Source organism: Plectropomus leopardus, chromosome 4 (assembly GCF_008729295.1).
Source record: "Plectropomus leopardus isolate mb chromosome 4, YSFRI_Pleo_2.0, whole genome shotgun sequence".
Taxonomy (NCBI): domain Eukaryota; kingdom Metazoa; phylum Chordata; class Actinopteri; order Perciformes; family Serranidae; genus Plectropomus; species Plectropomus leopardus.
The window spans coordinates 14,937,371-14,964,294 of record NC_056466.1 but is presented as its reverse complement, the minus strand read 5'-3'; the positions used below and the strand labels follow the sequence as shown (position 1 = coordinate 14,964,294).

General features: G+C 39.0%; 1 protein-coding gene across 1 annotated transcript in view; it reads left to right on the top strand.

The window, feature by feature from the left end:
• The first annotated feature begins 610 nt into the window (after positions 1–610).
• The window catches only part of inpp4b (inositol polyphosphate-4-phosphatase type II B), a 162,182-nt gene continuing 135,868 nt past the window's right edge, over positions 611–26,924 (top strand). Inside the window, exons 1-2 of the mRNA XM_042484477.1 lie at positions 611–695; positions 9,594–9,638. Of these exons, the coding sequence (XP_042340411.1) occupies positions 611–695; positions 9,594–9,638 (130 nt within the window). The remainder of the gene's footprint in view (positions 696–9,593; positions 9,639–26,924) is intronic.

Here is a 26,924-nt window from a genome sequence, read left to right as displayed (position 1 = left end):
TCTGCTAGAAAAGGAAAGAAAGGGGTAGTGGAGTGGCAAGAGGAGGCTTGAGAGGGGGAGGGAGACGGATGTCAGAAATCAGAGGGACCCCTGCTGCCATGTCTGGATGCAGCATTGGCTGCGCAGTGAGAAGAGAAGGAGGGAGACGGGCAGAGTTGTGTCTGTTTGGCTGTGTTGCGCTGTGCAGTCTGGACTAGGTGCCCTACTGACAGCCCAAAGATTGATGGATAGAGCTGTGTATCGCACATAACATCAATTCTGTGCTCCTTTCTCTTTCATTCTGAGTCTCACTCCCTCATCACTCCTCCCTTCCCCTCTCTTCTGCTCTCCCCCTCCCTCCCTCCCTCCCTCCCTCCCTCCCTCCCGCCGCTGCTCCAGGTCCCTCGCCGGTCCCTCTCTTCCGTATTAGTTTCCAAAAGGCATCTTTAATGCTGCCAGAGAGCACGCTGTGAGGCAGCAAGAAAGCGAGGCTAGCGGATTGCAATCTTTGTGACAGCTTTTCCGCTTGGCAGGCTGCGTGTGAGCCGGGGAACTGGACTGGACTGTGGTGTTTCGTGGAGGAGGTGGGAGAGGAGGTGGAAGAGGGAGAACTGAGGGGCAAGCTGGACAGATGGAGGACGGCACCCAACAACTGGGACACTGCATGGTTGACATGAAAGAGCTCAGTGCCAACCCTGAAGGACTGACCGCTGCCGGTGAGCTGACTGCACTGTTGTCTGTCCGTCTGTCTCTTAATCTGTCTCCTCTAGCTCTCTTCCTGTGTCCTTTCTTATACAGTTAAACTCTGAAACACCTTATCTGCTATAAGATTTAGTCTGTCCCCTGTATTCTTCTGTGTCTATAACTGCATGTCCCAGTGGTGTCTAGTTTTTGCATATTTCCCTGTGTTTGTGTTTGCAGTGGTTCTCTCTCTCTAAAATGTACATACAGAGAGGGAGAGAGAGAGAGTGTGTGTGTATATGTGTGTGTGTGTGTGTGTGTGTGTGTGTTTGTGCGCGCGTGCGCGTGTGTGTGTTGGTGAAAGAGAGAGGAGAGAGAGCAAAGGGTGGAGAGAGAGAGTGAGGGAGGGAAACAATTCAGTTTTGAACATACAATGATCAATAATTATTGAATGCGTGAATTCAGTGGAGCGTCACTGTGTTGGATAACTTGTGCTTCAGGGACAGATTGTTGCAGTTATCACAAAAGAACATTAATTATACATGCCATTAGCATAAAGTGTTTTCAGGTGAGTCTTGAAAATGAATTAATTATTTAAAAGCAAAATGAGCACACTCTGTCTCACCAGCCAAATGATTTGTGAGTGCTAATGATTATTTGGAGCCACGTCATGTTTATAACTTAATGGTCAATTTCACAAATTATTTCAGGGAATTTATTTCAAAACTTAGTAGCTGCCTTTATACAGGTTTCGAATGAAGCGTTAAATACTTGCAGTGTGCTTGAATTAGAATTACAAATTGTCTCAGAATGCAGTCACTTATGTTGAAGACTGCCTTACCTAATTTTGGGTAACACTGAATTTGATTTAGTGGCTCTTCAGAGTTAGAGGTTTGAAAAAACACTGCTTACATGTCTACAAATCGCCACATCAGTTTTGAGTGCCTGTGTTTGCAAGCATGTTTCTGCTTGTGTGTGTGCTTTGCTTTTTACTGCAGTCATGTTCCACGCAGCCTGAATATGTTGTCACTAATGAGCGCTGGCAGAGGCAAACTAGATGTCTCAGTGCCCATCACAACAGGAGAATGCTAAAGAGATTAGCCATATCAGTGATGCCACAAAGCCTGCTCTCCAAGTTTAATACCTCTGCTCACCAAAAAGGACAGACACTGCATGCAGTGCCGCTAAGCATTTGCATTGGCATGCAAGCTCAACACCATCATCTTCCCCATGGGGATAAGTAAATGGAGGCGTACAAAGACGAATGAAAGCGCAATTCATGATGCCTTGTCTCCTTTGCCTCGAACCACACAGATACACGCTGAACCAGCTTAAATGCACAATTACACACATGCTTACACACTCACAGACACACACACACACACACACATATACACACACACACACACACACACACGAGGGAATAACTGAATGTGTACATATCAGTACATCCGCACATAAATACTCACGTGCACAGATGTAAGCATGCATGCACACTCACACATGTGCTCATAACAGTTATGACCTGATTGCGAACCTTAGATATGTGCCACTATAAAATGACACAGTCACAGTGTGGCGATGACATCTGATAGGTGTGGGAGTGCGACAGTGATGACACACACCTCACTGTACCTCTGTTTTATTTTCCCCAAGCATCCTGGAAGACAAAAGGGAAGAGCAGAGCACATAATTACCATGTTTGGCACAAAAGACAAGTTGACAACCCCACATTATCAGTCGCAAGGTGAAATAGTTTATCTCCTCCTTCTTGACAGGAGAGAACAGTGGATGCTGCTCAGTACTTATTAAGGTGGGACTGAGTTGGCATTTTACAAACTCCCCACCATAAGGGTGAAATTATGTTATTTTATCTATTAACCATTCATAACATAAGTTGCGTATGAGCATGTGAAAGTTCAATGAAAGCTGCAACGTAATTTATGGATTTTTTTATTGTGCAATGCTTGACATCACAAGACTGTTGTGGAGCAAAGCGTCTCACTTTGTGCCCTCGTTAACCCTCCACACTCCATCTCCCATCGACGCGACAGTCAAGACCTCTCCAGCACACCCAACTGATTCACAACACTTCATTAAACGCTGGCAACAAAACCATCTGTCCCCTCTCAATCTCCCAGGGCAGTAATGTGACGATAACTCACTCTCCCATTCAGCACCACTTGTCCTAATAGGATGCCTGTTTGTGCAAACATCAATCGTGTTAGCGGTACGTTAGCCCGGCTGATGACTGAATCATCAGAAAGGATGTGCAGGTGTTGTTCAGGCAATTTAAACTACAGAAAAGAGAAGAATGGAGGTTAAGATGGGACAAAAGAAGTTGGAAGACAGAAAGAGTGCAATTAGTATGCGTGTGATGTAGAGTTGGTGGAGGTGTTGTGGTGTTTATTGAGAGACGGCCAGTTATTATCCCCAAAATGTGAAATCCCATGGTGAGCCAGCCACCTAAGTGAATTATTAATATCATCTCAAAATCCACAGTAAATGATATTCAAAATATAAACAGGATTTGTTCTTAGGCACAGGCTCTTACATGTAATATCTATTCATGAAGAGGATAAGCAGGAGTGATTAAGAATGTGTGCTTTACCCACTGCGAGGGGGTTTATCTGAGCTCTTTTTGGAAATTGCTTGACTTTCTTAGTTGAGCTGGAAGCACATGACGGGGACCGGAGCAGCGGCGGGCAGTATTTTGGAGCTTCTTCACAATTATTTTTGTGGAGTCAGGAATAACGGAGCAATCCCATGTGAAATCTGTGCGCGCAGTCCTCCACATTCCCTACTAGCTGGCAAGTGGTTATGTCACTGTGCAGTGGGTGAGGAAGCAGGGCAATGAGGAGGGAAGAGGGTTAAATGATCATCTGTAAGACGGACAACTTAAGTCCCTGTACATTAATTAACTTTGTCATTCCAGAGGAATCACCTAGTCTGCTCACATCCTAATAAATTACCCTCTCCTCTCCCTTCACCGTGGCTTTTTCCCCACTGATACCACCCACAGACGGGGGGTGATAGATTGGAGGTACAGTGGGGCTGTGCTGTTATTTCTAGAGCCAGATGAAACTGCAGTATAGCGGGCGGGCACACCTCATTTGCTTTGGGCCCCTCTGGGAGTTACATCTGCATGTGCCGCCTGCCTGCCTGCCACCTTGCTGAGCTTATTACCATATTCATAATGCCAGCGGATATCGATTTTAAATACCACACCTGTTCCACTTTTCTCCACATACTTATCCACACATTGTCACTGGCTCACCTGTGAGATGCAGCGTAAAGGAGATGTGATTGAGATGGACACTACAGGTGGCTGACCTTTCCCCGTGTAATGGCTAATTATGGTAATTAGACTGTGTGTATTTTTTTTTGTTTTTGTTTTTGGTCAGTCTGATTCTCACCAAGAGGTTAATGACATGCAGTGTGTTCAGTGCTCAAAGACAAGAGCGGTGTCACAGTGTACATAACAGGTGTTCTGTCCTCAGGTTGTGTACGCATAATTTGTCCGTGATTCTAATAACTGTAGATATCGAGTCGCAGTGAACAACACTTTCCAGAGCCGCACTATTAAACGTCATGTATTCGTCCTCAAAGATGCAGCATAACCTGTGTTGCCTGTCTTATCATCAAAGTGTCTGGCGTGATCGTTCTATAAATACTTGACACGCTCACAGGCTGTCCTCTGAAATTCAGACATCCTTTTAACTCCAGTCCTCCCCCTGCTTCACTATCAATTATATCTTGTTGCTTTTTTTGCCATGCATGCATGTCTCATGATCAGTAACCCCCAACCCATATCAGACCCAGACTCAACTTTACTCCTTATCTGTATTCAATTAATTCTGCAACGACAGATATTTTCCACCGCTTTTTACCACATTGGATAAGTTTGTAACTAGCACAGATGGAGTCCTCCAAAGTAACTGGGATGTTCAAGTGACAGTCCCTTATGATGGCACCAGAGACAAGACCCAACAGCTGGCACTGTCTCAGCCCACCTAGCTAAAGGGCTCTCTGTTGCCACTACACAACATGTCATCCAGGCTTATTAAAGTTTCATCAGCGCTCACAAGGAAGCCTTAGTGGTGACAACATGAAGAGACATGACCCCTGAGGAATGTATGATTATGATGAGAGTCATGTAAAAACCAGATAGTACCAGAAAGTATAATTACATGAGTAATTGGCCTATTTGTGTAACCCTGTGTGTGTGCATGTATGTGTGTCTGTCAACTAGCCTATGTATTTCAACTATATGTGCACTTGATTAATTTAACTGTTGCCGGCTTGTATGCATGACAGCTATTGCGTTAAGTTTGCGTAAGCCTGTTTATTCAGATGAAGCCTATCCTGAAAGCAGCTGCCAGGTTAAATTCAATGACTCTTGAGAAAAATAAACACTGCCAAATTAAAATTTTATTCAAAATTTTGGCAACAAAGTCGCTGAATTTTGATATGCAATGCACGTTGCTTGAAGGTGTGTGTGTGTGTGTGTGTGTGGGTGGGTGGGTTTGGGTTGGGTTTTTTTTAATTGCTAGGTATTTTCTCAGTCTCAGTAAGCAAATATGTCTCCAGAGGGCACCAAGTAATGCTAATGCTAATGATTCCCACAGTTTAGTGTGCTTTTAATTAGCAATGCCCACATTTTTGTTAGTTTTTGTATAAATTTAAATAAAATATTCCGACGAGTATATGTAAAAGAAGAAAAAAAAATGCTGACATTTAGGTTTTTTTTTTTTTTTCTTTATTTTACCAGAAAAACCTTGAGATTAAAAACCTCTTTTAAGAGTGTCAGGATAGACAGGCAGGATAATAAGTTACAATCAGACAACATATAACAAAAATACAGCATCCAAATATGTGACTCAAAAATAAATAAAACATATACACACACAAAAAAACAACACAAAATTTAATTAATGCAAAGAAAATCTAAAATGTATGCTAGCAAAGGTGAGCCATAAAAACAAGTAAACAAGGGAAACTACAAACAGTTAGAAAGGCCAACTAGAATACAGCCTGACATTGGCATAAACCTAGATGATGACAAATACAGCAATAGTGCTCTGAAATGGCAAAGACAAAAATTAAATGCATCTTTAAATCCTCCTGCAGAAGATTCCACATAGAGTTGCATCTATTAAGGCTCTTTTGCCAAACTGCATATGTAAAGGTATAGACAATAAAAATATAGTCTCTGAACAGAAAGTATAGTTTTAGTTGTTTTTTTTTTTTAGTTTAATGATGACATTAACTTTTGTAGTCAGAATTTGAAACATTATTTGGATACTGAAAAAGAACAGAAACTACTGATGACGTGGTTTGATTTTAACACTCAGTCTCTCCATTTAAACAAGACCAAACTTATCAAGTCTAACTAATTTACAAACGACTTGTGATAAATTCTTTTGAAACTGAAACAGTAAAATCCTGTTTTTCAGAGTGATGATAAAAAGTTTAAATATGTAATTTTCAGCATAATTAAAGTAACATTTTTAGTCATTCCCTTTCAACATTATTGTATAACATGTAGGAACTCCTCAAGTACAGCTTCATTATGTGCTTTATATTGTTGAGCGATAATTACCTTTAGAGGTGCAAATATTTAAAACAAATAAAAAATAAAGTCTTTTCTCATTAAAGTACAGTCTTGAACTTCTACATTTGAATTTAAAGGTGCTGTAGGTAAATCTGGAGAAAGATTATTGAGTTTGCCACGGTATGTTTAATTTATAATATTCCACACTAAACATTCATAACATTGCTGTGATCATGAAGCTCCACATGTATTCCCGCAAGATGGAAATCTCTGACGTTGTCTTTGAACTTTCCCTGACGGTTAAAGAAAACCAACGTTCTTGATACTGTGACATTACTCAATTTATCGTTGGAAGATCACAGGAAAAAAGAATGCTGAACAACTGCTAATTATACAGATAATTTGCCCCACCTCAGGTTTCCTAAATATTTGCTCTGATAATGTTTTGCTGGCAGGTGTTCCCTCTCTTTACAGAGGGTCAGTGGTTTGTTGTGTTTTTGCTGGATAGTCAGCTTTGTGTCTTTCCAACGTGCAGTCTTGTCTCGCACGATTTCTTACTTGAAGATTGCATCATTTTGTTGTGTGATTGTTGTTTAGTTGGATCAAAGTAGACTTGTCCTCCGCAAAGACCTTGAAGTGTGATGAAAGGCTTTAGAAATAAACTGACCCAACTTGACATAAAAGCTGCCAAAAAAGTACGATGACTGAAGTAATTATAATACACAAGTAAATCATTTTTAGCGAAGGATCCTCATTATATAAAACGACTATTACCTAAAGTGGTGTGGCTCCCATACATCAGTAAGCATCGAGTATCCATGGCCCATTAGTGGGGTTGATGAGCCTTAGAGAGGCCAATTGTGTCCAAGCACCCCAGGAAGAGGATAGCAGCATTAAGTGGTTTAGGGCCCCTCTATGTGTTGCACCATCGTGCAGGTGTTTCATCTGTTTGGTGTTTGAATGGTCGCATGTCGGACTGGGAGAGTGATGAATGAGAGACAGCGTTGGCGCCAGATGATACAAGCAGTCAGTCCTCTACTCATCATTGTGGCATAAACCCTCAAGGACAATGGATACCTAGATTCTCTTGTCCTGACACTCTCAAAGAATGCAGTGTTTTTGCATAATCTAAATTGAACAGTTAGACTTATCATTGTGGCATTTTTGGATCCTGTCATGCTTCTGGCGTCTTAGAAAACCATCTCTAAGGATTTGTTGTTGTGCATAGTTTTTGTCTCCACAGTGGTGCCACACTGCTTAAAAATGCATCCGATTTCCACCCCTTTGTCTGCTTAATATTCTGCGTGTGGATTATGTGGTTATCCCTTTTCATTTGAAATAGAGGGACACTTCTTAAGTGCTGAAAAATGGGGTAAAAAGTCAATTGTAATGAAAATTTTCATCCAAATGAAGGTAAACCATAGACTGTATAAAATAGTGGACAAAGCCAACATGTTGTCACCCATTGGTTTGTAGACTGCAGTTTTGTTTTGAAGCCTTGAGTTTGTAATTTCTGCTGTAGCAATTTCTTCTTTCTTTTTTTAGAGCCAGAAGTGATTGTATTTGGGTGAGAGGGTGGAATTAACCCAAAGGCTAGCTGCTAGCATGGTTTGCACAGTACATTTACAGAATTCATTAACTTTTACAATGCTAATTTTTGCTAGCAAGAAACAGGCTTAAAACTATTACAACAAAATGTGCTTACCAAAAAAACCCTAAACATCTGACATATTTGAAGGTCCTTTTTAAGTCTTAATATTCCCAAATCATGAGCAGGATTTTTTCAGGAGACCAAAATCATATAAATAACTTCTATGAATTGAAGACACACAGCAACAGCAACAGCAACAGCTACAACTACGCAGATACTTTGTATTTGTGGTCACACCATGGTTAGGTTTCCCAACCAACATTTTCACTCTGATAGAGACTGTCAGCGGACAGCACCCACCTGTCTCTCAAAGTGGTCACGCCCTTAATTATGCCTAACTGTAAGCCTTCATGACATTTAAACAGGTGAGTTATAAAAAGAATTCAACCCCTGTACAGTTGTTGTGGATGTTAACATTAGCAGTCGAGGCCCAAAACTTGTTTTGTACCAGGCTGTAAATATGTTTATTTCTGCTGTAATAATAGTTATGGTGAGCATTTTAACATGGGGGTTTATGGGACTGACTTTGTTCTGTATCCAGCCTTAAGTGGCCGTTAGAAAAACTGTAGTTTTTGGCACATCCATGTTGGGTTCATGTTTCAACCATGGTGGTTGCCTTTTTAAGACATGCTAAACATTTATAGTTAACTGCCTACTAAATGTGAGGAATTTCTGTTATTTTTGTTTAATGTCTTTGAACATTTCGGACTGGCCATGCTGTAAAAAACAAATTATTTGAAAATGACAGCTTTGACTCTGAGACATTTTCCACTTTCCTGACATTCTGTAGACCATTATATTAACTGATTAATCATGAAAGTAATTGTTAGGGTGAAAAAAAGTTAAAGTTATCATTATTGGGAGATCCACATTGTTTAAGAGCTTTATATGACATTCAGAGCATTAAAATAGCAGCAAACCACTATTTGCTATGTAAAGATAGAGTGAAGTACTGGCATCCTGAGTCATGCTACCTCTGTGTGTCTACTCTGTGCTTTGTTGTGGTAAGATGGTCCTGCCACATGTGCATGTCAGTGCATTTGTGTATCCCGTTGGCTAGCTAACAGTCCTCTCTGCACTGCCTCATACAGCAGTTACCGCTGATGTTGCGATGGCATCGTTGCTGAAGCACAATCCCGCCCCTCTGGTTCCCCCCTGCTCAACAACGTTAGATCTCTTAGCACAGTTTCCATTGTTTAGCACTGTTTATGTAGCTATATATTGTTTTATGGAGTTTTATTATTCATTTTTTTTAATAGGCCTGTTTGTATTATTATCATTATTTATTTTATTTTATTCAAATATTGTTGCTGATATCTGTCGGTATGTTCAGCTAGGTAACGTTGTTGAGATAGTTGTTCTTTCTCTGTACTGTTCCATGTTAAAAAATAGCCGTTAAAATGTGCTTTGGCAATACTGTTTGATTATGGTCACGCCAACAAAGCCTTCTTGAATTGAACTGTACTGAGTTAGTCACTGTTAGCTGCTAGTCATAGGCTCAGCAACTTCCATATTAAGAACTGTGTCCTGACAAGTCATATGCTCTGAATTTTGCATAGAGACCCTTTAAACCTCATTGAAGTCTATCTTTAATAGTCAATGTTCTGATTCATTTTCAATGTGTTTTAATGTCTGTTTTTTCCATTGTTCTAATGTTAACTTTTATCTCCCACTCTTTCTACTTTTGGCTCAACTCCAACTATCTTTCTTTCTCTCTCTGTCTCTCAGGTGTTATTCTAACACCCAAGCTGCCTCAGGTGGAGTTCAGCCTTGGTAAGTCCCTGTGTTTACTCTGTCAAACAAGGGTTATTCTGAGAATATTTCCACACTTTCCTGACATCCTTGTAAGCATATTAGATAAAGGACACATGGACTAGCTTGCATGGTTGCACACTTGTCAAATGTCAAACATCTCTCAACACAGCAAGGTTTTATGGCCTATCAGCCCTCTTGGCCAAAATAAATTCAAATGTGACTGCTGTAAACACACACCAACACACAATCACATGCTGACAGTAACACTAATGCAGAAGTCAGTCAGAATTAGTGGCATATCTACAGACATCCTTAATCTTTTCTTATTCTGACACAAACACACACCCCGAGTGTGGTTAGAAGGGACAACTCAGAAAGAGGCATAGAAAAAACATTAGACAAAATGTCGAGAGGGTCCTTTTGAACTTTTCGTGGAGATGGCCTCATTCATTTTTCATGCGACTGAGATGCTGGAATTCTATTTCTAGACAATTCATTGTGGCTCAGGTCAAGTTTCCTAAAGTGAAAATCCAAACAGAAATATTATTCCTATGGTCTCTGACAGAAGAGACTGACAGCTTCAAAGACGGTATCTGTCTCGGCTCCATTGTTTGTGTCTTTTGAGGCAAATGCAACAAAGCCTCCCCACTGTTGCGTTCACAATAAACAAAGAGCGACTGAATACAGATATTCCAGGAATGTGGCTACAATTTCTACTTCATCTCAGGAAAGATAACGAATCCGCCAATGTATCCACCCTGGTGTCACTTGATGACCTCCAAGCCTGGACAGTGCTTAGTGTGCGTCCATGAAAACTGTTTTCAATGTGTTTAAACTGCAACTCCACTTTGATACCTCATGAATACCCCTGATAGCCCCATTGCCATTACATCATTACATAGAGGGCAAAATTACAGTGAGCCATAAAGACATGTAATCAGAGTTCATTTATATAGAGTGTGTGGAGCTCAATGGGAGGGTCATAATTGTGAAAACGTGCACACAGCTGGGCGTGTATGTGCACACATAGTCGATACAGACGCACAAATATATTCTTAAAAACCCCCCACTAAAGCCTTTGTAATGATTCCTTTGGTTTCTAAATGTTCAATTTATTCACATTTCTACTGAAATTATATTGTAGGTTGAGGTTTTGCACTTGAATAGAAAAACAATTTGAATGTAAATTATCTGTCATGCCAGAAACTACAGCTGACAGCTGGCACGGAGAAATGCCATGTCCCTTTTTAATTGCCCTGGTTGAATGTGTGCTGATGTGTGCTCAATGTACAGTACATCTGTCAAACCCTCAATGACAGTGTTTAATTTCTAGATTTTTTTTTTTTTTTTGTAAGATATGTGCATATTTTATTTCTATCATTTATTGATCTCGATAAAAGAAATGTTGAAAAGTTGAATTACTTTTAAGCTCTGCAGGGGGGGTCACATGTATAAATACTTGACATGTGTAATGGATTCTTTTTTGAATGAGAAATGAAATGGTGCTAAAGTAATTATTAAGAATTGAAACTAAGCATTCATCCTACAGTCAATCACAATCCCCGAGCCTCTATGTGTGCTCAGCAGGTGCTAGCTTGCCAGCTGCCCTGCGGTAGCAATAGTCAGGCTAGAGCGATGTGAGCTAAATTTAGAGTCCTTGTGAAACTGAAACTGAAACTGAACTTTTGAGCATTCTGCAGTTACGAGAGTGATTTGAATTAAATCCTGTGCATTTCATTGGTCCGCTAAAAAGTGGGTGGGTGAAGTGTTTAGTGTGATACAGAGCAACAGGGGAGTCTGCTGCTGAGCAGGCTATCAGCTCAACATACAACCCCCTCACCGTGAAATCAGGAGGATGACGACGAGATGGAGATGAATTAGACCTTAGTCACATTGTTTGAAAATGAAGGTTTTTCCCACTGATATCCAAACTCATATCTCCTCCTATCTCTCCCCATAGTACTCGTTAGCTTGCTACAACTCACAAACAATTAGATGAACTTTTCTGAACACTCCTGAGTGCAGGATGTGTCAGCAAACATTTGAAATGGTTTTACAGAAAGAGAAAAGTCGGGGATTTTGATGTAAAAATCTGAAAAAAAAGGTTTTATTGCCATGTAGGTTTTCACTAGAGGAAATAAAAATAAGGCAATGTGCTGTGACACTCAGGTACTTAAAAATAGAATAGAAAAATTTACAAAAAAAATGCAACGATACTGTTAAAAAGTTCTACAACATAACAAATATGTACTGTAGCTGTTTCAGAAAAAGCTCTACAGTTTTGTGCAGCAGGAGTACCAACTAGGGGATGTGGAAAAGTTCATACTTTTGCAATCTAATACTGATTTTTTAACCTATGTTTGGCATATGACACAAGATAAATGATCATTTAATACAGTAAACCAGGATTAACACAGGGAACATATATTTAATTTCATGAAATACGGTAAGTTTAACCACTGAAACACATTAATTATAGAAGAGGTAATGAAAATTATAGAGAAAAGAAAACATAAAGGATCATTCACAAGCAGACAGGAAAGAATACAAACCTGAATCTGGCAGCCCACAAAAACTATACAGACTCTAAGAGACAGTAGTAATTATTTAAAGACAACAGAAAAATAATAATATTTTTATATATATTTTGAGGCTGCTTTTGGAAGAGAAAAATCTTAAGTCTTCAGGAAGGTTATTTGAGCAACTAAAAGAACAAAACCAAGGGCAGCTTCACTTTCATCGACCCTCAGTATATCAGATGACTCAAGAAGTGCAGATGATCTGCAGCCTTTGAGCATGTTGATCGCACATTGTGTAGGACGGCTGTCCAGTAATTTAGCAAAAGAACTTAAACTGCAGCGTGTACTGGAAGCCAGTGCAGTAATATGAAGAAAGGTGAAATGTACAGTGTTTTCTTTTTGTGGTGCCTTTTAAAACTCTGTACCAACAGGGAAATGAGCCTAAGGAGTAACTATTGATTATTAACTGTGTGCATATGTCCTTGTGTTTGTGTGTGTGTATAGGAGTGGTGCCTAACTTTCACAAGTAACTTTGGAGCTAATTAACATTTAATTGCATCATTGAAGACAAACATGTCATTTAGGAGAAAAAGGCTGCTCTTGTTGCCAATGATAAAAGGGGGATCCCAGTGATTTTTAAGCATAAAGATCCAGTTACTCGTCACAGGGAGCATCACTCAGCCTGTGAAAATAGCAAACTTAATAAAGCGTCATTTCAACCTGGGCTCTAGATTTAAAGTATTTAATAGAAATGCTGTAAAAAAAATTGAGGGTGTAGGGTTTGAAAGTGTGTGTCTTGCCTCCTTATGTGACATTTAAGGAGGCAAAGGGTGTTTTTCATTATGCTGAAGTGTGTCCTTGCTTCCCTCCTCCCTCCTCCCAGCAGGATGTGAGAAAGAGCCGCGTGGATGGAGCCGAAGCTGCCATATGAGAAATCTTTGGTTCCATAGCATCAGTCTTAGGCTACAGTAAAGGCCATTTCATAGTATCTGCGCCCGCATGTCCATAAGGGTTCGCTTTTGTTCCATGTGACATAAATGTAGTCATCCACCCATGTCTGCAAGGGTCCAATGTTAATGTATGCAAGAGCCTATTTTTTGGGAACACAAGGACTGTAGGCATAGCAAGTACACCGACTGTGCATGCTCCAATGTCTTATTCCAAATTCTAGTCCAGTCGAAAACACTGCTGTCAAGCCTGCTGCAGCCGCCTCATCAAAGTGAAGTTAGTTTTAAGTTGGATATTCAACAGACATTCACTCCAGACCCAGCAGTATCTTTAGTTTCACTTTCACCTAGTGTCGGTGATAGAAGGACGGTAAGCTCACCTCCCAGCCTACACATTACTGACGGAGGCTGTACTATGAAAAGAACCTCATCCATGGACAATCAATTCTGAATGTATGTCTGAACCTCGGGTCAGTTACTGCACTACATATAGAGGTGCAGCATTAATATATCCCGCCACTTGATAAAAGGCTCCAACTTAGGATACACCTGTGTTTCCTCACTCTGAGCCGCCCCAGAATGCTCCTCTCTCCTTGCTTCTTGTCTCCTCAAGGTGCATTAAATGGACTGGATGATCCTCCTTAAAAGTGGTAGGAGAATGATTTCCAGGTCAAGGAGAGAGGAGGCAAGAAAGTTAAGATAGCATGACAAAAAACAATAAAAAAATAAAAGACAAATTCATAAACACGTGCACTTATTCTGGTCTTCGCTGCAGCCAGTGACATACCTTAAATTAGCCAGATGAATTTAAAGTGATTGATTAAAGTTCCACAGTATGACCAGTTATTAAGAGATTTATATTTATTGCGTCAGAGGAATGTTTGTTTTCAAAGACATGACACAGAAAAAGATACACACACAGCAACAGTGGACCAAATTTATATCAACTGATGTATCGATAGATAGATAGATAGATAGATACATAGATATGTATATTCAGTTGTGGGCCTAAGATCTTCATTGCCAACAGCTGCTTTATGTAATTGTAATTGTAATTGTTGTGCATATGATAAGAATAAAGAACTGATCTTGAGTGTGAAAATTGACATCAAGGCAGATTGTCCATGGCTGCCAAGGGTACAAAACTCCTACTTAAGCGAACTCTTCTCCATTTCAGAGTCCTGCATCTCTGACCAGATGGAAGTAATATTACACATTAGTTTGCAGCTGTTAGTTAATTGCAATTTATAGAAAGTCTCCTAGCATAGTGTAAAAAATATGCACCATCCACGAACCATATGCTGTTAAGATATGCAAGTGACTGGATTTGCTTCACTCATCAGTCAAAAAAACAATGGTAATCTATTATGTGCCTTGTAGACTTTGAATATTCACTAGCCATTTGGTTGATGGATAAAAAAGTAAATTTTGCATGCTGAGACTAGTAGCACAGGCTGGGAAAACATTTCTCCTCACTTCTGCACAGATATAGTAGAATACTGTGGTCAGGCTCATCACTTGCTGGATTTCACTATTGTAGCTTAGGGCTCATTTTTCAAACCAAAAATAATGAAGGGATTTGTGTGTGTTGGTGTGTGTTTTGACACTGTGTCATAAAAATCTGATGTTAAAAATCTCCTCTTCCCCAAATGTAAGATATAAACAAACAAACTCACCGGTGAAATTTAAATGTGCACATTCTGCCACTTTGAATACCAACCAATTTAAAATGCCGACTCTTGTGCCTTAGTGGAGACAGTTTGTGGGAAAGTTATTTCATTTATATTTCTGACATCAGACTTTTGATTGGAAGAAATGAAACTAACAGTTAATTATTTGTCTTGTTATGACCAAGCACCATTTCACTTTAAGAACCTGCTCTTAGACTGCTTTCAGGGAAACAAAGGTCTGATTTTGGAGAGGCAAAATCCTCTCCGTCTCCCTCAAAATTTGAACTCTAAATAACATTCAGATGTACTGGAAAAGTGAAAGATGTTAAAGCGACTTTTACATGAAGAACCCGGGCACAGATCCGAGTGCACTTGACCACAGAGTCCACTTCACCTGAAAGCACATCTGGGTGAAAACATTAGGTTTAGACAGGAGGTGAAAGTACCATGACGTGCTCCAAAGCTTGGAGCTGTACCTTCAGACAGCGCTCAGAAGCTGGAGAGCTGGCCATGAAGCTCTAGGGCCACACTGGTCTATTGTATTGATTATTGGAATCTGGTCGTATTGTGTTTTCTGTATTATTTTAGTAATGGCCTAGTGTCACTGTTAGACGAGCAGACACAAACACACACACAAACACACACACACACACACACACAAGCAGACAGACAGAGACAAAAGATTACCTGTATGCGTCATTAGAAAAAAAGCAGATAAGCAGAATTGCTACTTCAGCCCTGCAGTTTGTTCAGAAATTATATTTTTATTATTACAGAGAAAATAAGGTCAAAAAGGAAAAAGGAACTGTTGTGTACTATTACTGAATTACAGGTACCAGTGTCAGTTCAAATGTAAACATTACCCAACCCTAGTGAGTAGCAGGCGGAAAGAAAGGGTTGTTCTAGACATTATCTCCAAAATATAAACAATAGCAGGCTTAATGCGAAGGTTGACTCAATTTTACAGGCTTAGGATCAAGTAGTTGGAGTTCTTTTTTACATTTTTTACATTTTCACTTAATAGCCGGAACAAAATACCAGGTTGATGATGGAAGTGTACTCCAGTATGGAACATTAATAATGTGAGAGCTGGGGAGGGGGAACAATGTATGAATCAAATTAACCTCAATAGTGTCTCATACAAGTGTGTTGACAATGAATATACACTTATGCACATTAATACACTAATGCATATTGTATTGTAATTTTAAATATGTTGCACACTTGTCCTTTCTTTCAAGTTTTCCGTTCTTTTATCAAAGTGTCTGTGTAACTGATGGACATGAAATGCTGAATATCAGGTCAATTCTGTGCAGTGATTAACCACAGTTAAAGCCAAAGTGGACTCTTTATTCCTACAAAGACTTATGCAGAAGTCTTTCGTTCTTTTTCAAGTAATGGTCTTGGTTCTTTACAGTAGTGGCACAGCGGAGCTTTGAAAAGATTTTTTTTTTATTTCAAAGTGAATTTTTTAACACTCTTCAGCAGTATTTGAGCTGGAGTGTTACAAGACAGAAGGTTTAAAAATATATTGTCAGTATTCAAACAAAAAAAGCTTTTCCCTTTATCTTTTGCATAAATATCAGAAGTAACAGATGCAAACTTGCTGTGAATGTCAGCTTGACAAATGCACTTTGAATTATACACGGCTCCTTTCCTTCTTGAGGCTCCATTCCCAAATGAAACGACAAATTACAGGCATTATATTAAAGTACATCATATGCTTGTCAATATCTTATAAATTTACATGAGTGATCAGCGATGCTCTGCAGCAGGTGAAGGACTATTTATCACAACACGACAGCTCCTATTTTCCCTCAGCTTTCCCAAGACCCACCGGCAAACAGGTGTGCAAATGGTGGCACATGCGAATAATGTTGTCAAATTAATTGAAGCGTTGAAATAATTATCATGATGAATAAGCGTCTTTTGGAGATGAGCATATATTCCTGTCTCCTGTGGTAACTCCCAGGGCTCCCCTCACGATTAAATGGAATTTAGATTCATTGTGAGGTCTCAGAGGCCCACTGCATTAAAACTCATTTCCAGCAAATTCATCTTGAAAGAGCTCAGCATACTCCAATCACACAAAATAAATACAGCATAGTAATTGAAGCCTCCAAGGATCGGCAAACATTATTACTCCAATTGCTTGATTGTTATGGTAATTTAGGAATCAGTCTCAGTATACTTTGGTAGTTGATTCGCTTGACTGAAATTGCAAGTCACGTCATTGTTGAATTAATTCTCACCTATGCCAAGGCAGGTGATTCACAAGTAAATTACCAAAAATCTACAAATATAATGTTCTTTAAGGCACTCTGTCTTACACTCAATCCATTATTTGAATCTCTCACTTTAATAGACCAAACTCATCTTTCCTCCGTCCATGTCACTCCCCCATTATCTTCCCTCTCGCTCAGGCTTCCTTCCTCAAACTGAAAATGTCTCTCTAAGGGACTCCCTCGTCCATTCCCTCTGTCGCCCTTTTTATTTCCCTTTCCTGCCACCCCCACCCAGCATCATAATAGCTCTGACCTTAGAGGGTCAGTTGAAGTGTCATATCCCTGTAAGAGAGCCAGTCCTGTGATGCATGGCTGGGCACCCAGTCCCATTTCAATCACCAGTCTGGCTGTGGTTAACTGTGCAGCAGGGTAGAGAAGATCCCTCAGGCCAGTCAAATATACGTCCCCAGAGGTGACTGATGGCGACCATCAGTGACTTATCTGCAGTTTCCCCTCTTGTGTCTAAAAAGGGGAAAAAGGTTAAGATCATGTCCAAAAAACAGAGAATGGAGAATTTAGAGAGTGAGGGGGAGCAACAAATTGGATGAAGAGGTGATGATCTGATGAAACAGACTGAAAGGTTTTTCCCTTCAGTCTGTTTCATCAGATCATCGATCGTGTCATCGATTGAGCTCTTTGGAAATCTTTGTGGCCTCCAGTGATTATATTTGTGTGTCATAGGCAGTCAAGGCATGCTTTTTTTTTTTTTTTTTTTTACCTTGGAATTAGGTTAAAAAACAGAAATGAGAAGCAAAGTTTGTTTGTATTGCCTTAAAATTGATCATTTAAGCTAAAGCAGTCTTACCTTGTTAGATAATAATCACTTATTACTTTAGCATGTTTTGAGTATTTACATTTGTTTTTTTTGTGTGTGTTTGTGATCATGTTAAATATGCATCAAAGCCAGCATTGCAGCGGAAAAAGCCACTCCTCCCATTCATTTGACTGCGTCTAGGCTGCAGTGTTGAGGCAGAGAAAAAAACCTGCAGTGGCCTGAGGTGAAACGTTGAAACAGATTCAACTTCTGGAGAAACGCTACCTGACATCACCCTGCAGTGAATCAGTTAACCAGTGATCAGACCAGAAAGATGGCTACCGTCCACCGAAACAAGTAACAGACTCCCCTGCTAACAGTTAGTATTACAATGAGTAAAGAAATAACGTATGCATTAGCAGCTTGTTTGTACTATTCTACAAAGGAAAACACCTTGTTTGTTTGTGTGCACAAGGGTGTCTTTTGTGGCAGAAAAGATACTACAACATTGATTTTTTTTTTAAACTCTGCAGATCTTTTAAGCCAACAGAAACTTACTGGGAAAAGTTACTGAGTCACTGAGATGGGGAGATTGGCTTTCAAAAGCTGATCTCAACCCTTCAGCTACCCCACAAATGAGCCATTTAAAGGACACTCCTACACTGCCGCACAAGCTTGCAGCTAATACTCGTCGCACCTGATTTTGGAATGCGTAATGTGTGATGCTTGTTTTACGTAGCTAGACTAATCACCATCACTTGTAAGAATAATCAGAGGCAAGCTTCTTTGCATTTAAGTAAAATAAAACCAAAGCAAATATCAATTGATGAGCCATAATATGCTGTCAGTGAACATCAGTGTCAGGAAGTAAGCTTGTTTGCTTTAAACAGTGTGTTAAAAACATTTTGCCCAGCTGCTTCAGATAAGTTCCCATCAGCCTGTACGAATGTTGTCAGTATTTGTAGGTGTGTTTTTTTACAGTAATGAATGGATCCTTACCGAAGACTAAAGTCAGGCTGCATGGTTGCACCATAGTACTTTTAAACAGCAATGCATTTTCTGTGCCAAATTTGCCTTTTTGTCCTGTTTGGAACATGACTTAATTATGCACTAGAAATTAGCATGTAATTTAATGCATTTCTTGATTTTCTGTGAAGAACAATTTAACTAATGATAATTAGATTTCCATTCTCTGTCCATGTTACTGAAATATGCCCCAAAATAGATACGGATAGGCATTTATACTGCCCTTTCCAAGTTGTGCATTACTTGCAACATCAGACTTTGTGAATCTGAGAGAGCTATAGATCTGCTCACAGTAAGACAGTAGGTTCCTGACATCCTGTAACCTTGCATTTGCTGATACAGTTCCCATAGAGTGTGGCAATGCATATAACATATGCTTCAATTGTATGTGTGAAGACAACATGTTCAGTATGTCTATGGGTGCATACACAATTACACAACCTTTGCACCTACAGTGTTAACACAATGGGCCCTCCATCACAGGCACACAGATGCTTGTTATGAATATTTGTGCCTATGAAGGTCTTTCTCAAGGCTTAGTTCTGGTTCGTGCCTGCACACAAAACTCCTCTGCTTCAGCCTCCATCCTGCATAAGCAAATGTGAGACCTCCTTTAATGTGAGGCCAAAGGACCCGGCACCAGGATCTTAAAGAGAGAAAGGGAATGAGGAATCATAAGAGCCCCTAAGAGATAGTACATGCACAAGCTCTGCTGCACTGCAAGATATTCTACTCCTCTGTCTTGTAGCCTTTTCCCAATAACAACTGCTAAGAGAATCAGAGGCTCTAAATGTTACTGTCATCCGTACCATCACCAATCGTAAGCATTTTTGCTGCCATCTTTTATCCTCAAGTCAGTCTTTCAAGCTTGGCACAGACTGCACGGATGGAGCCTGATTTTAACATCAATTTGGACATCTAGCATTTGAGAAATTATGGTCAGCTTGCAGTATGAGCTGTTCCAAGGTCATCTTTTCCTCGCCTTATTTCAGAATGTTCATTACAAGCTGTACTGAGATCATTTGATATTATTGGAAAGGCATTTTACATGTTGTGGTTAACCATTGCCTTTATTATGCTGCGAGGAAAATATAACTGAATGTTGCTGCTAAAACAGGCTGTATTGTGTGCATCTTTCCAGCCACATGTGGTCCACATTTGCCTTTTCTTCTTTTTGTTCAAAGTGAAGTTGCCTTTATCTTTTGTGGAGGCAGCTATCACGTTTGAATAAAACTTTGTGTAAGCACCCTTACTTTGACCGGGCGATTGATCTGTACACTGTGTACATAGTAGTCGTAGGGGGTGTACTGTGTGAGTGATTAAAAGAAACATACAGTGTCTGCCCAGCTTAAAGGAACAGTGTGTTCATGTTCAGGAGGTTTTTACTGGGAGCTGAATTATCTGCAGAGGTCTCTTCCTCTTTGAAAACAAATGGATCCGAGCATTTAAACTGGCAAAAACACTGAAAAAAGCAGTTGCACCCTACAACTCAGTGTTTGTACACTGTATGACCACCCTTGGACATGCACACAGGCACTGACAGGAAATGGGAATTGCAAATCTACAAAAACAGTCATCAGTGGGTTCATTGCAGCTAATCTAAACATGCTGAACATGCAACCACACACTTACTGAAATTGACACCCCAGATCACGTCAACTTTATCCGTGTTTCATTTATTCTCTTTGATTACCTCCGTGGGTTTTGTGGGAAAACATGAGCTGTATATCAATACTTCTTAATCCCAGTTCTGAGAACTCTAGTTCTTAGTCTTACAAGGTGCAGTCATGCTGCATTATAGCCTTGGTGTTCATACAGATTAGACGGCCAATATTAAAATTATCCAGGGGGTTTTAATCTTGTTACAAAAACTCTCTTTGTCAAATCTAATAGATCATGGTCTTTACAGTATGAGAAATGTATGGTGTACTTTTTATTCTTGCTGTAAAAACTGTTTCTAAAGGCAATAAATCCGTAAAATGTGTAAATCTTTATATATCTAAACTACAGTCTGTTTAACAAATGGGTTTATTCCAAAAGAATTCTACACATTTTACGGATTTATTGCCTTTAGAAACAGTTTTTACAGCAAGAATAAGTCCCTTGTAATAGCTGCATGCACTGAAGTCCATTTAAAGTTACTCCCTTCAAGATTCGCTCAATGCCCCCGCTGTGATGGTGCTCTCTACTCACGGACTCTTCTACCAATTCACAGACGAAACTGAGACTAAGTGTGTCAGCTCAAGGAAGTAGAAATGGAGTTGTTAATGGCTTTAACAAAGAACTTCTCAATTTAATATTGCAAAATGAGATGCATTTTGAAACCCTCAAGAGAGTTTCATGACAAGACATATCCCAGAGAATTGGAGGAGTTAGCAATTTAGTTTAATATAATGCAGTCAAAAGCCTTTTTCAGAACTGATGTCAGATGGTTTGAATGGAATAGATGGATTTTTTTTTCAGTGCAATCTTGGTATTTTCAGATTCTTGTTTAGATTCTCACCAATAGTTATTCAGTCACTACAAGGTCAGTTTCATATCCACTAATGACCTCTTGACTTGTTAGTGTGTGTTCGATGTTTGTCCAGTTTTAAAACCAAAGTATTTGTTTACTTCATCGATCATCATTCAGGATCTTATGTGATGATGAAAAGACACTTTATCTGTATGATCTTTATGCACCTACTGGAAAAAGATACAGCATACCTCACAGAATTTTTTATTTTTTGTGATATGTTCCTGTTTTTTTTTTTTTTTTTGATAATATACTGGAAACGAGCTACTGCACAGGTTTAGGGAAAAGAGAGGATTATATACGGATTATATACAATTATATATAAGATTTTTCTTCAGGCAAGATTTGAAAGCAGATCATGGAGTGCTCCAGCAATGATGTTTTTCTGATGCCAGTGCAAAAGCTGGCATTGCCCTGGTTCCCTCGTCAAAAAGCCCATGCAGCAAACAAACGTTTATGATACTCAACGTTTTGTTCAGCAAGATAATCTTCACAAATGAACACTGTTTTTAGGATTTTTGAAGCCTAAATGTAATTGCCAGATGTAAAAATTAAAAAAAAACAAAAAAAAAAAACAAATTGCACTACGGTTGCATGACTTGACATCTCTTAACACAACGAGGCTGTAAAACCATCTTCAGCATGATGATGTCATGTAGTCTCTTTTAGTCACTTTTAGCAACTGCCTTTTTTAAGAAACATAAAAGTTTCAAACTCCTGTGTGGTGTATTTACTGATGTATTTTATGTTGTAGAACAAAATGTGAAAGTCTTGTGACAAACTAACTAAGACAAACTAAAAACCCGTTCAAAAACAACCTTGACTTCAAAAGGAGGGAAGCGGGAGGGCTACAACGCTAACTCGTTTAATTCCTGATCCACTTTGTCATGAGTGCTTGGGTAAGGACAGATGAGGAGCACATGTTCACGCATGTGTTTTGGAAGTACTGAGCAGCGAATTAATATTTAAGACTTGGATTACATTGCACAAGTTGTTTGAGATTTAGTTAACAGATGTTTTGATTGGGGATCTAAACGGTTTACCGCTGCACATATTTTTGACGCGTTGGTCTATCAGTTTATTTTGCTGTTGTTCAGTTTATTGTTCAGCTCTACCAGCGGACTCTGATAGCGGAGCTGCTCATTCAGTAGTTACCGCTAGTAACGCTGTCCTGACCCAACAGTGTTGCTATGGAAACACTGTGCACACCCTACAGTCTCCCTCCAGGTCGACCTGTTGAGCAAGCAGCTAAATATTGAAAACCCCTTTAGCACTGTTGTTGTTGTTATTTTTATTGTTATCAATGCTGGCTAGCACCATTAGCATTGTCAGCACAGCTAGTGATGCTAAAATAGTCAACAATGCTAAACGGGTTTTGCAGCTGGAGCTGCTTACTCACCGGGGCGACCTTGGGGGGGCTAGGAAAGGTCTCTCTCATGTATTTTTTTTAAATATATATATATTACAAGTTCAGTTACCAGTTAATGGGCGTTTGCCTATCGAAAGCAAAATTAACCACGGAAAACATGCCTATTTTTGATTTTCTTTTAAACATGGTCCCCAATCACTCAAAAAATCCATATGTTTGCTGTTTTGCTGCACAACTAATTGTTATACAAATTGTCATTTTGTAGATCACCGACAGATGTAGCAACAGTAACTCAGTGAATGGTCACTTATAGTGAGATGCGTAAGTGATGAGTACACAGAGCTGTAAAGTTTTTCCTGGTATAACTGACTGACCTTTTCTCCAAAAATTTAGGTTTTGTGTCATATCAAGACACTTCAACATGCATTACTTTATGATATAAAAGCAGCAAAGAAATCTCTGTGGTAATTGTCATCCAATTAGTATGGCGTTTAGTCCTTTTAAGTCAGTGTTAATGTCGTGTAAGGTTTACTTATTATTGCTATGGCTACTTTGTTAATTATTACTGGAGATTGTAATTTAGACTGCTGTTGAAAGACAATATTATGAATCATATGGAGTAGATGATCAAAAGTCAAAACTCCAAAAAATATCAAGATACTAAATATTTTATTATAATGAATGCATTAAATTGAATGAAGTTTATTTTAAGATTCTCTTTTACAATAGTCGTTCTTTTAGAAACAACAAAATCTCATACAGTTATCAGTATGTTTTATGAATGACTAAACTCTCTTTAATTGAAGCTTTCTGAATACCTAACACTCAGCCAACCTTTGACGATGTTTCTCCTCTATATTTGATGAAATGTATTCAGTTTCGCATTAGATAGGTTGAAAAGGAATAATAAAATCAAAGATTTTAAAAAGGTTTGAATATTGTATGCTGAAATCATCACCTTTTTTCCTCTGCTTTCTTGCAGAAGACTGTGTGACAAATGCTCATTAAATCCCTGCTTTGTTTGTGATGCTGCTGTTAAAAAATACAAGGACAGTCACCTTGACAGTACAATCAGCATTCAAGCACTGCTAAAAACCTTCTGGTTCCGTCTTTTTCGATTTAGAATAGCTAAATATCACCAGGTTTGGGAATGTGCGTGTATACAAAGGCAGCTGCATTCTGTATACTGTATGTGTCTTTGTACATCTTGCAAAATTTGAAATGATTAGTTTCTCCATGTGCACACTGGGAAACAAACACTTCACTGCGTAGTTTTTCTTATCTCTTTACCTAACACATAAGAGAGAGTCGGATACACCACCTCTAAACATGTGAAAGAAAGATCTACATTTTTTTGATGCCCTGCCACTGAACCTTTCATTCCTCTCTGCAACTTTATTCTTGCTCTTCATTCCTTTTAAAATGGCTCCCACCAGACCCCTTTTCATCTCCAGTTGCTGTTCGGTTGTTTAAACATTAAAATCAAGACCAAGAAGATGGAACTGCACACAACAAAGCAAGCTTCTGCCTTTTCAGATTATTATTTTATATACATACTTCACTTTATTGTACTGTACTTTTACTATGGCATTCAACATGTAATATTCTGTTTTAACAACCAATCAGAGCAGAGGTGTGTCTAATGCAGTTGTCAGTCTTATCGTTCACTGCCCGTAAAGTGTGGTCAAACAGTTCAACTAGGCAGTGCTGATCAAATATGAACCAAAATGTTTTTTTCATGGTTGCCCCCTCAAAAGATTAGAATCATCAGTCAAAGAAACCTTAGTTGACCGAGATTCATCAAGTAGAGCAGTCTTGAAGTGTACCTCCGGGGGCGATTTGGTTCTGAGATGGAGCCGCTGATGGAACCCTCTTCGCTTTTCCGTTGCTCTCTGATACCGCTGCAGAGCCAGAGTCAGGGTGACTGGAGGAAGAGAGGTTTTGCCTAGTCAGGCTCAGAGATCAAGTTATCTTTTGGCCTATGTCTAAAATTGAATTCACAGCTCACAGCAACTCAGTACAATACTGTCTCTCGCTTTTGTTTTATATATAGTGTAGTGGCAAAAATTATTATTGCACATGTCTGATCCCTTGTTAGCGTACTGAGCAGGCATTAGCTCGAAGGGCTAACTTGGGCTTGTATGTCACGTGAACATTGCTGTCACCTTGAATGTCCTTCAGAAGCCTGTTTGAATTCTCAAACTTTGTTTGGGAAAAAATTACTAATAGTCTTTTATTTGTATAGAACAGCTAAATACGATTTGATTGACAACACACAGATCAGCCTATAATTCACTTTCTGCATTTCAAATTTCTTTTCTATATTTTTTTTCAGAAGGATATTTTTGTTTAGTAGTAGTTTCTAGCTGGTCCCGCTACTGGGTCCAGATTTCTCCTTAGTTATTAGTTCAAAGTCTGTGCATGAGAAATTACCACATATTCAATTTTATTTGACAAAATATAAAAAATGTGGGCTTAGAACACAATGAAATAAAACATTGCAAGAATAAAGTACAATTAGTTAAAACCAGGAGCCTTTCTAGGAATTGATGACATTTGAGTTTTAGCCTGGACCTCTGTAGGAAAAAAATGCCTCCTAATATGTTCTGTTTTTTTCCGTTACATTTTTTTTTTTTTTTGGAGTTTTGGATAATTTTTTAAAACTTTTGTCTTTAAAAAGATGTTGGTGATTTTTCTCTAAAAACTTTTTTTATTTTGTTAACTTTTGAACAGCCTACAAAGTTCTTATTATTGTTTCAAGACTAGTGCAAAGGCACAGCATGCTAATAGGCCAAATAAAACCAAGAACACAGCAAATAGTAACTGTTCTTGAAAAAAAAAACTCTAACTCTACTACACGAAACTGCACGTGAAAATAAAAGCTATGTGCTGGAAATTCATTGTGTTTCAACATAAAATGTTTTCTGCAAACTTGACATGGTCGCAAGTCACTTGCCGTCCACTCAGAATGGACCTACAACCCACTTTTGGACCATGACTGTTTTATTTTACTTTTTAGCTGTAAAATGAAGAAGTTTGTGACCTAACTGCCATGATGAAAACAGTGGAGTCAAAACTAAGCACCGTCCAATGGCCAGGTTACAAACTTTCTTACTTTACAGCTACACAGTAAACTAATATATGTATCTAAAAAAATAGTTTTGGTGAGAAAAAGGCAAAACAGTCACAGAATCTTGATTAATATTTGATCAGGGCTGCCAGCGTTGACAGATACCTCGGCTTGGTTATCCAGCACAGTACATTCAGGTCAGTGCCGTTAGAAGTAATACAAGGAGGGAAAGGAACATGATTTTTTCACAGATATCTGTCTCATGTAATACTTTGAGGATGTAAAGACAGTTTCAGCCGATATGACAAAAAAATATTTTATTAAATGCTACAAATTACAACTTTAATCACGGTATATTACTCTGGTTTATGCTATTTACACAATACCAGACCCACAGTCCATTATTTAGAAGGTGCCACTTTATTTGCTCTTCTATAGTTCATATTTGTGCTTCTACTCTTATTCTAGTTGTATCTCATTTAATTTTATCTTGTTTTTTATGCCATTGTTTACTTCTCTCTTTAGGTTTACTTATTTTTGTCTTTGCGGCTGTTTGCTGCTGCAACAGCTGAATTTCCATGCTGCAGATCAATAGTCTTATCATTCCTCATCCTATCTTGCTGTTTTTTAAATGGAATTTCACCCATTGAATGATATTATCTAGACTTTCTTTTTTTTGCAGAGTAATGTGCGAAACTGACCAGGCATTGCAAGCAGATCAGTTGTTGTTTACGTGCCAGAATTGTGTGGGTAGATAAAATGCAGCTCTTGGACAATATCCAAGGAGGTTACTGAACACAAATTTGTCATTACAGTACTCAAGTGTATACAAATGTTCATTAATGCATAAATTCTGAGACATATGGTGCAGTTCACTGGCTATCAGGTCTGATGTTTTTATAGGACTTTGATTTGAAGCAGATGAGAATAGAAGAGTCACGTCTTAAAAACTAAACCACATTAGATTTTTTTTTTCTTGTGCAAGGTTCAGGAAAATCAAACTGTTGCTTTTTGACTCAATCAACATCGACTACACTACTAATTCAGTTTAGCAGTGATGGGATTCACCAGTGTTACCTTGTTAGGGCGAGTTTCTATTCGTAACCAGGAAACGTTGGTTTCCTATGAAGGAATTGTGGGATGCAAAGT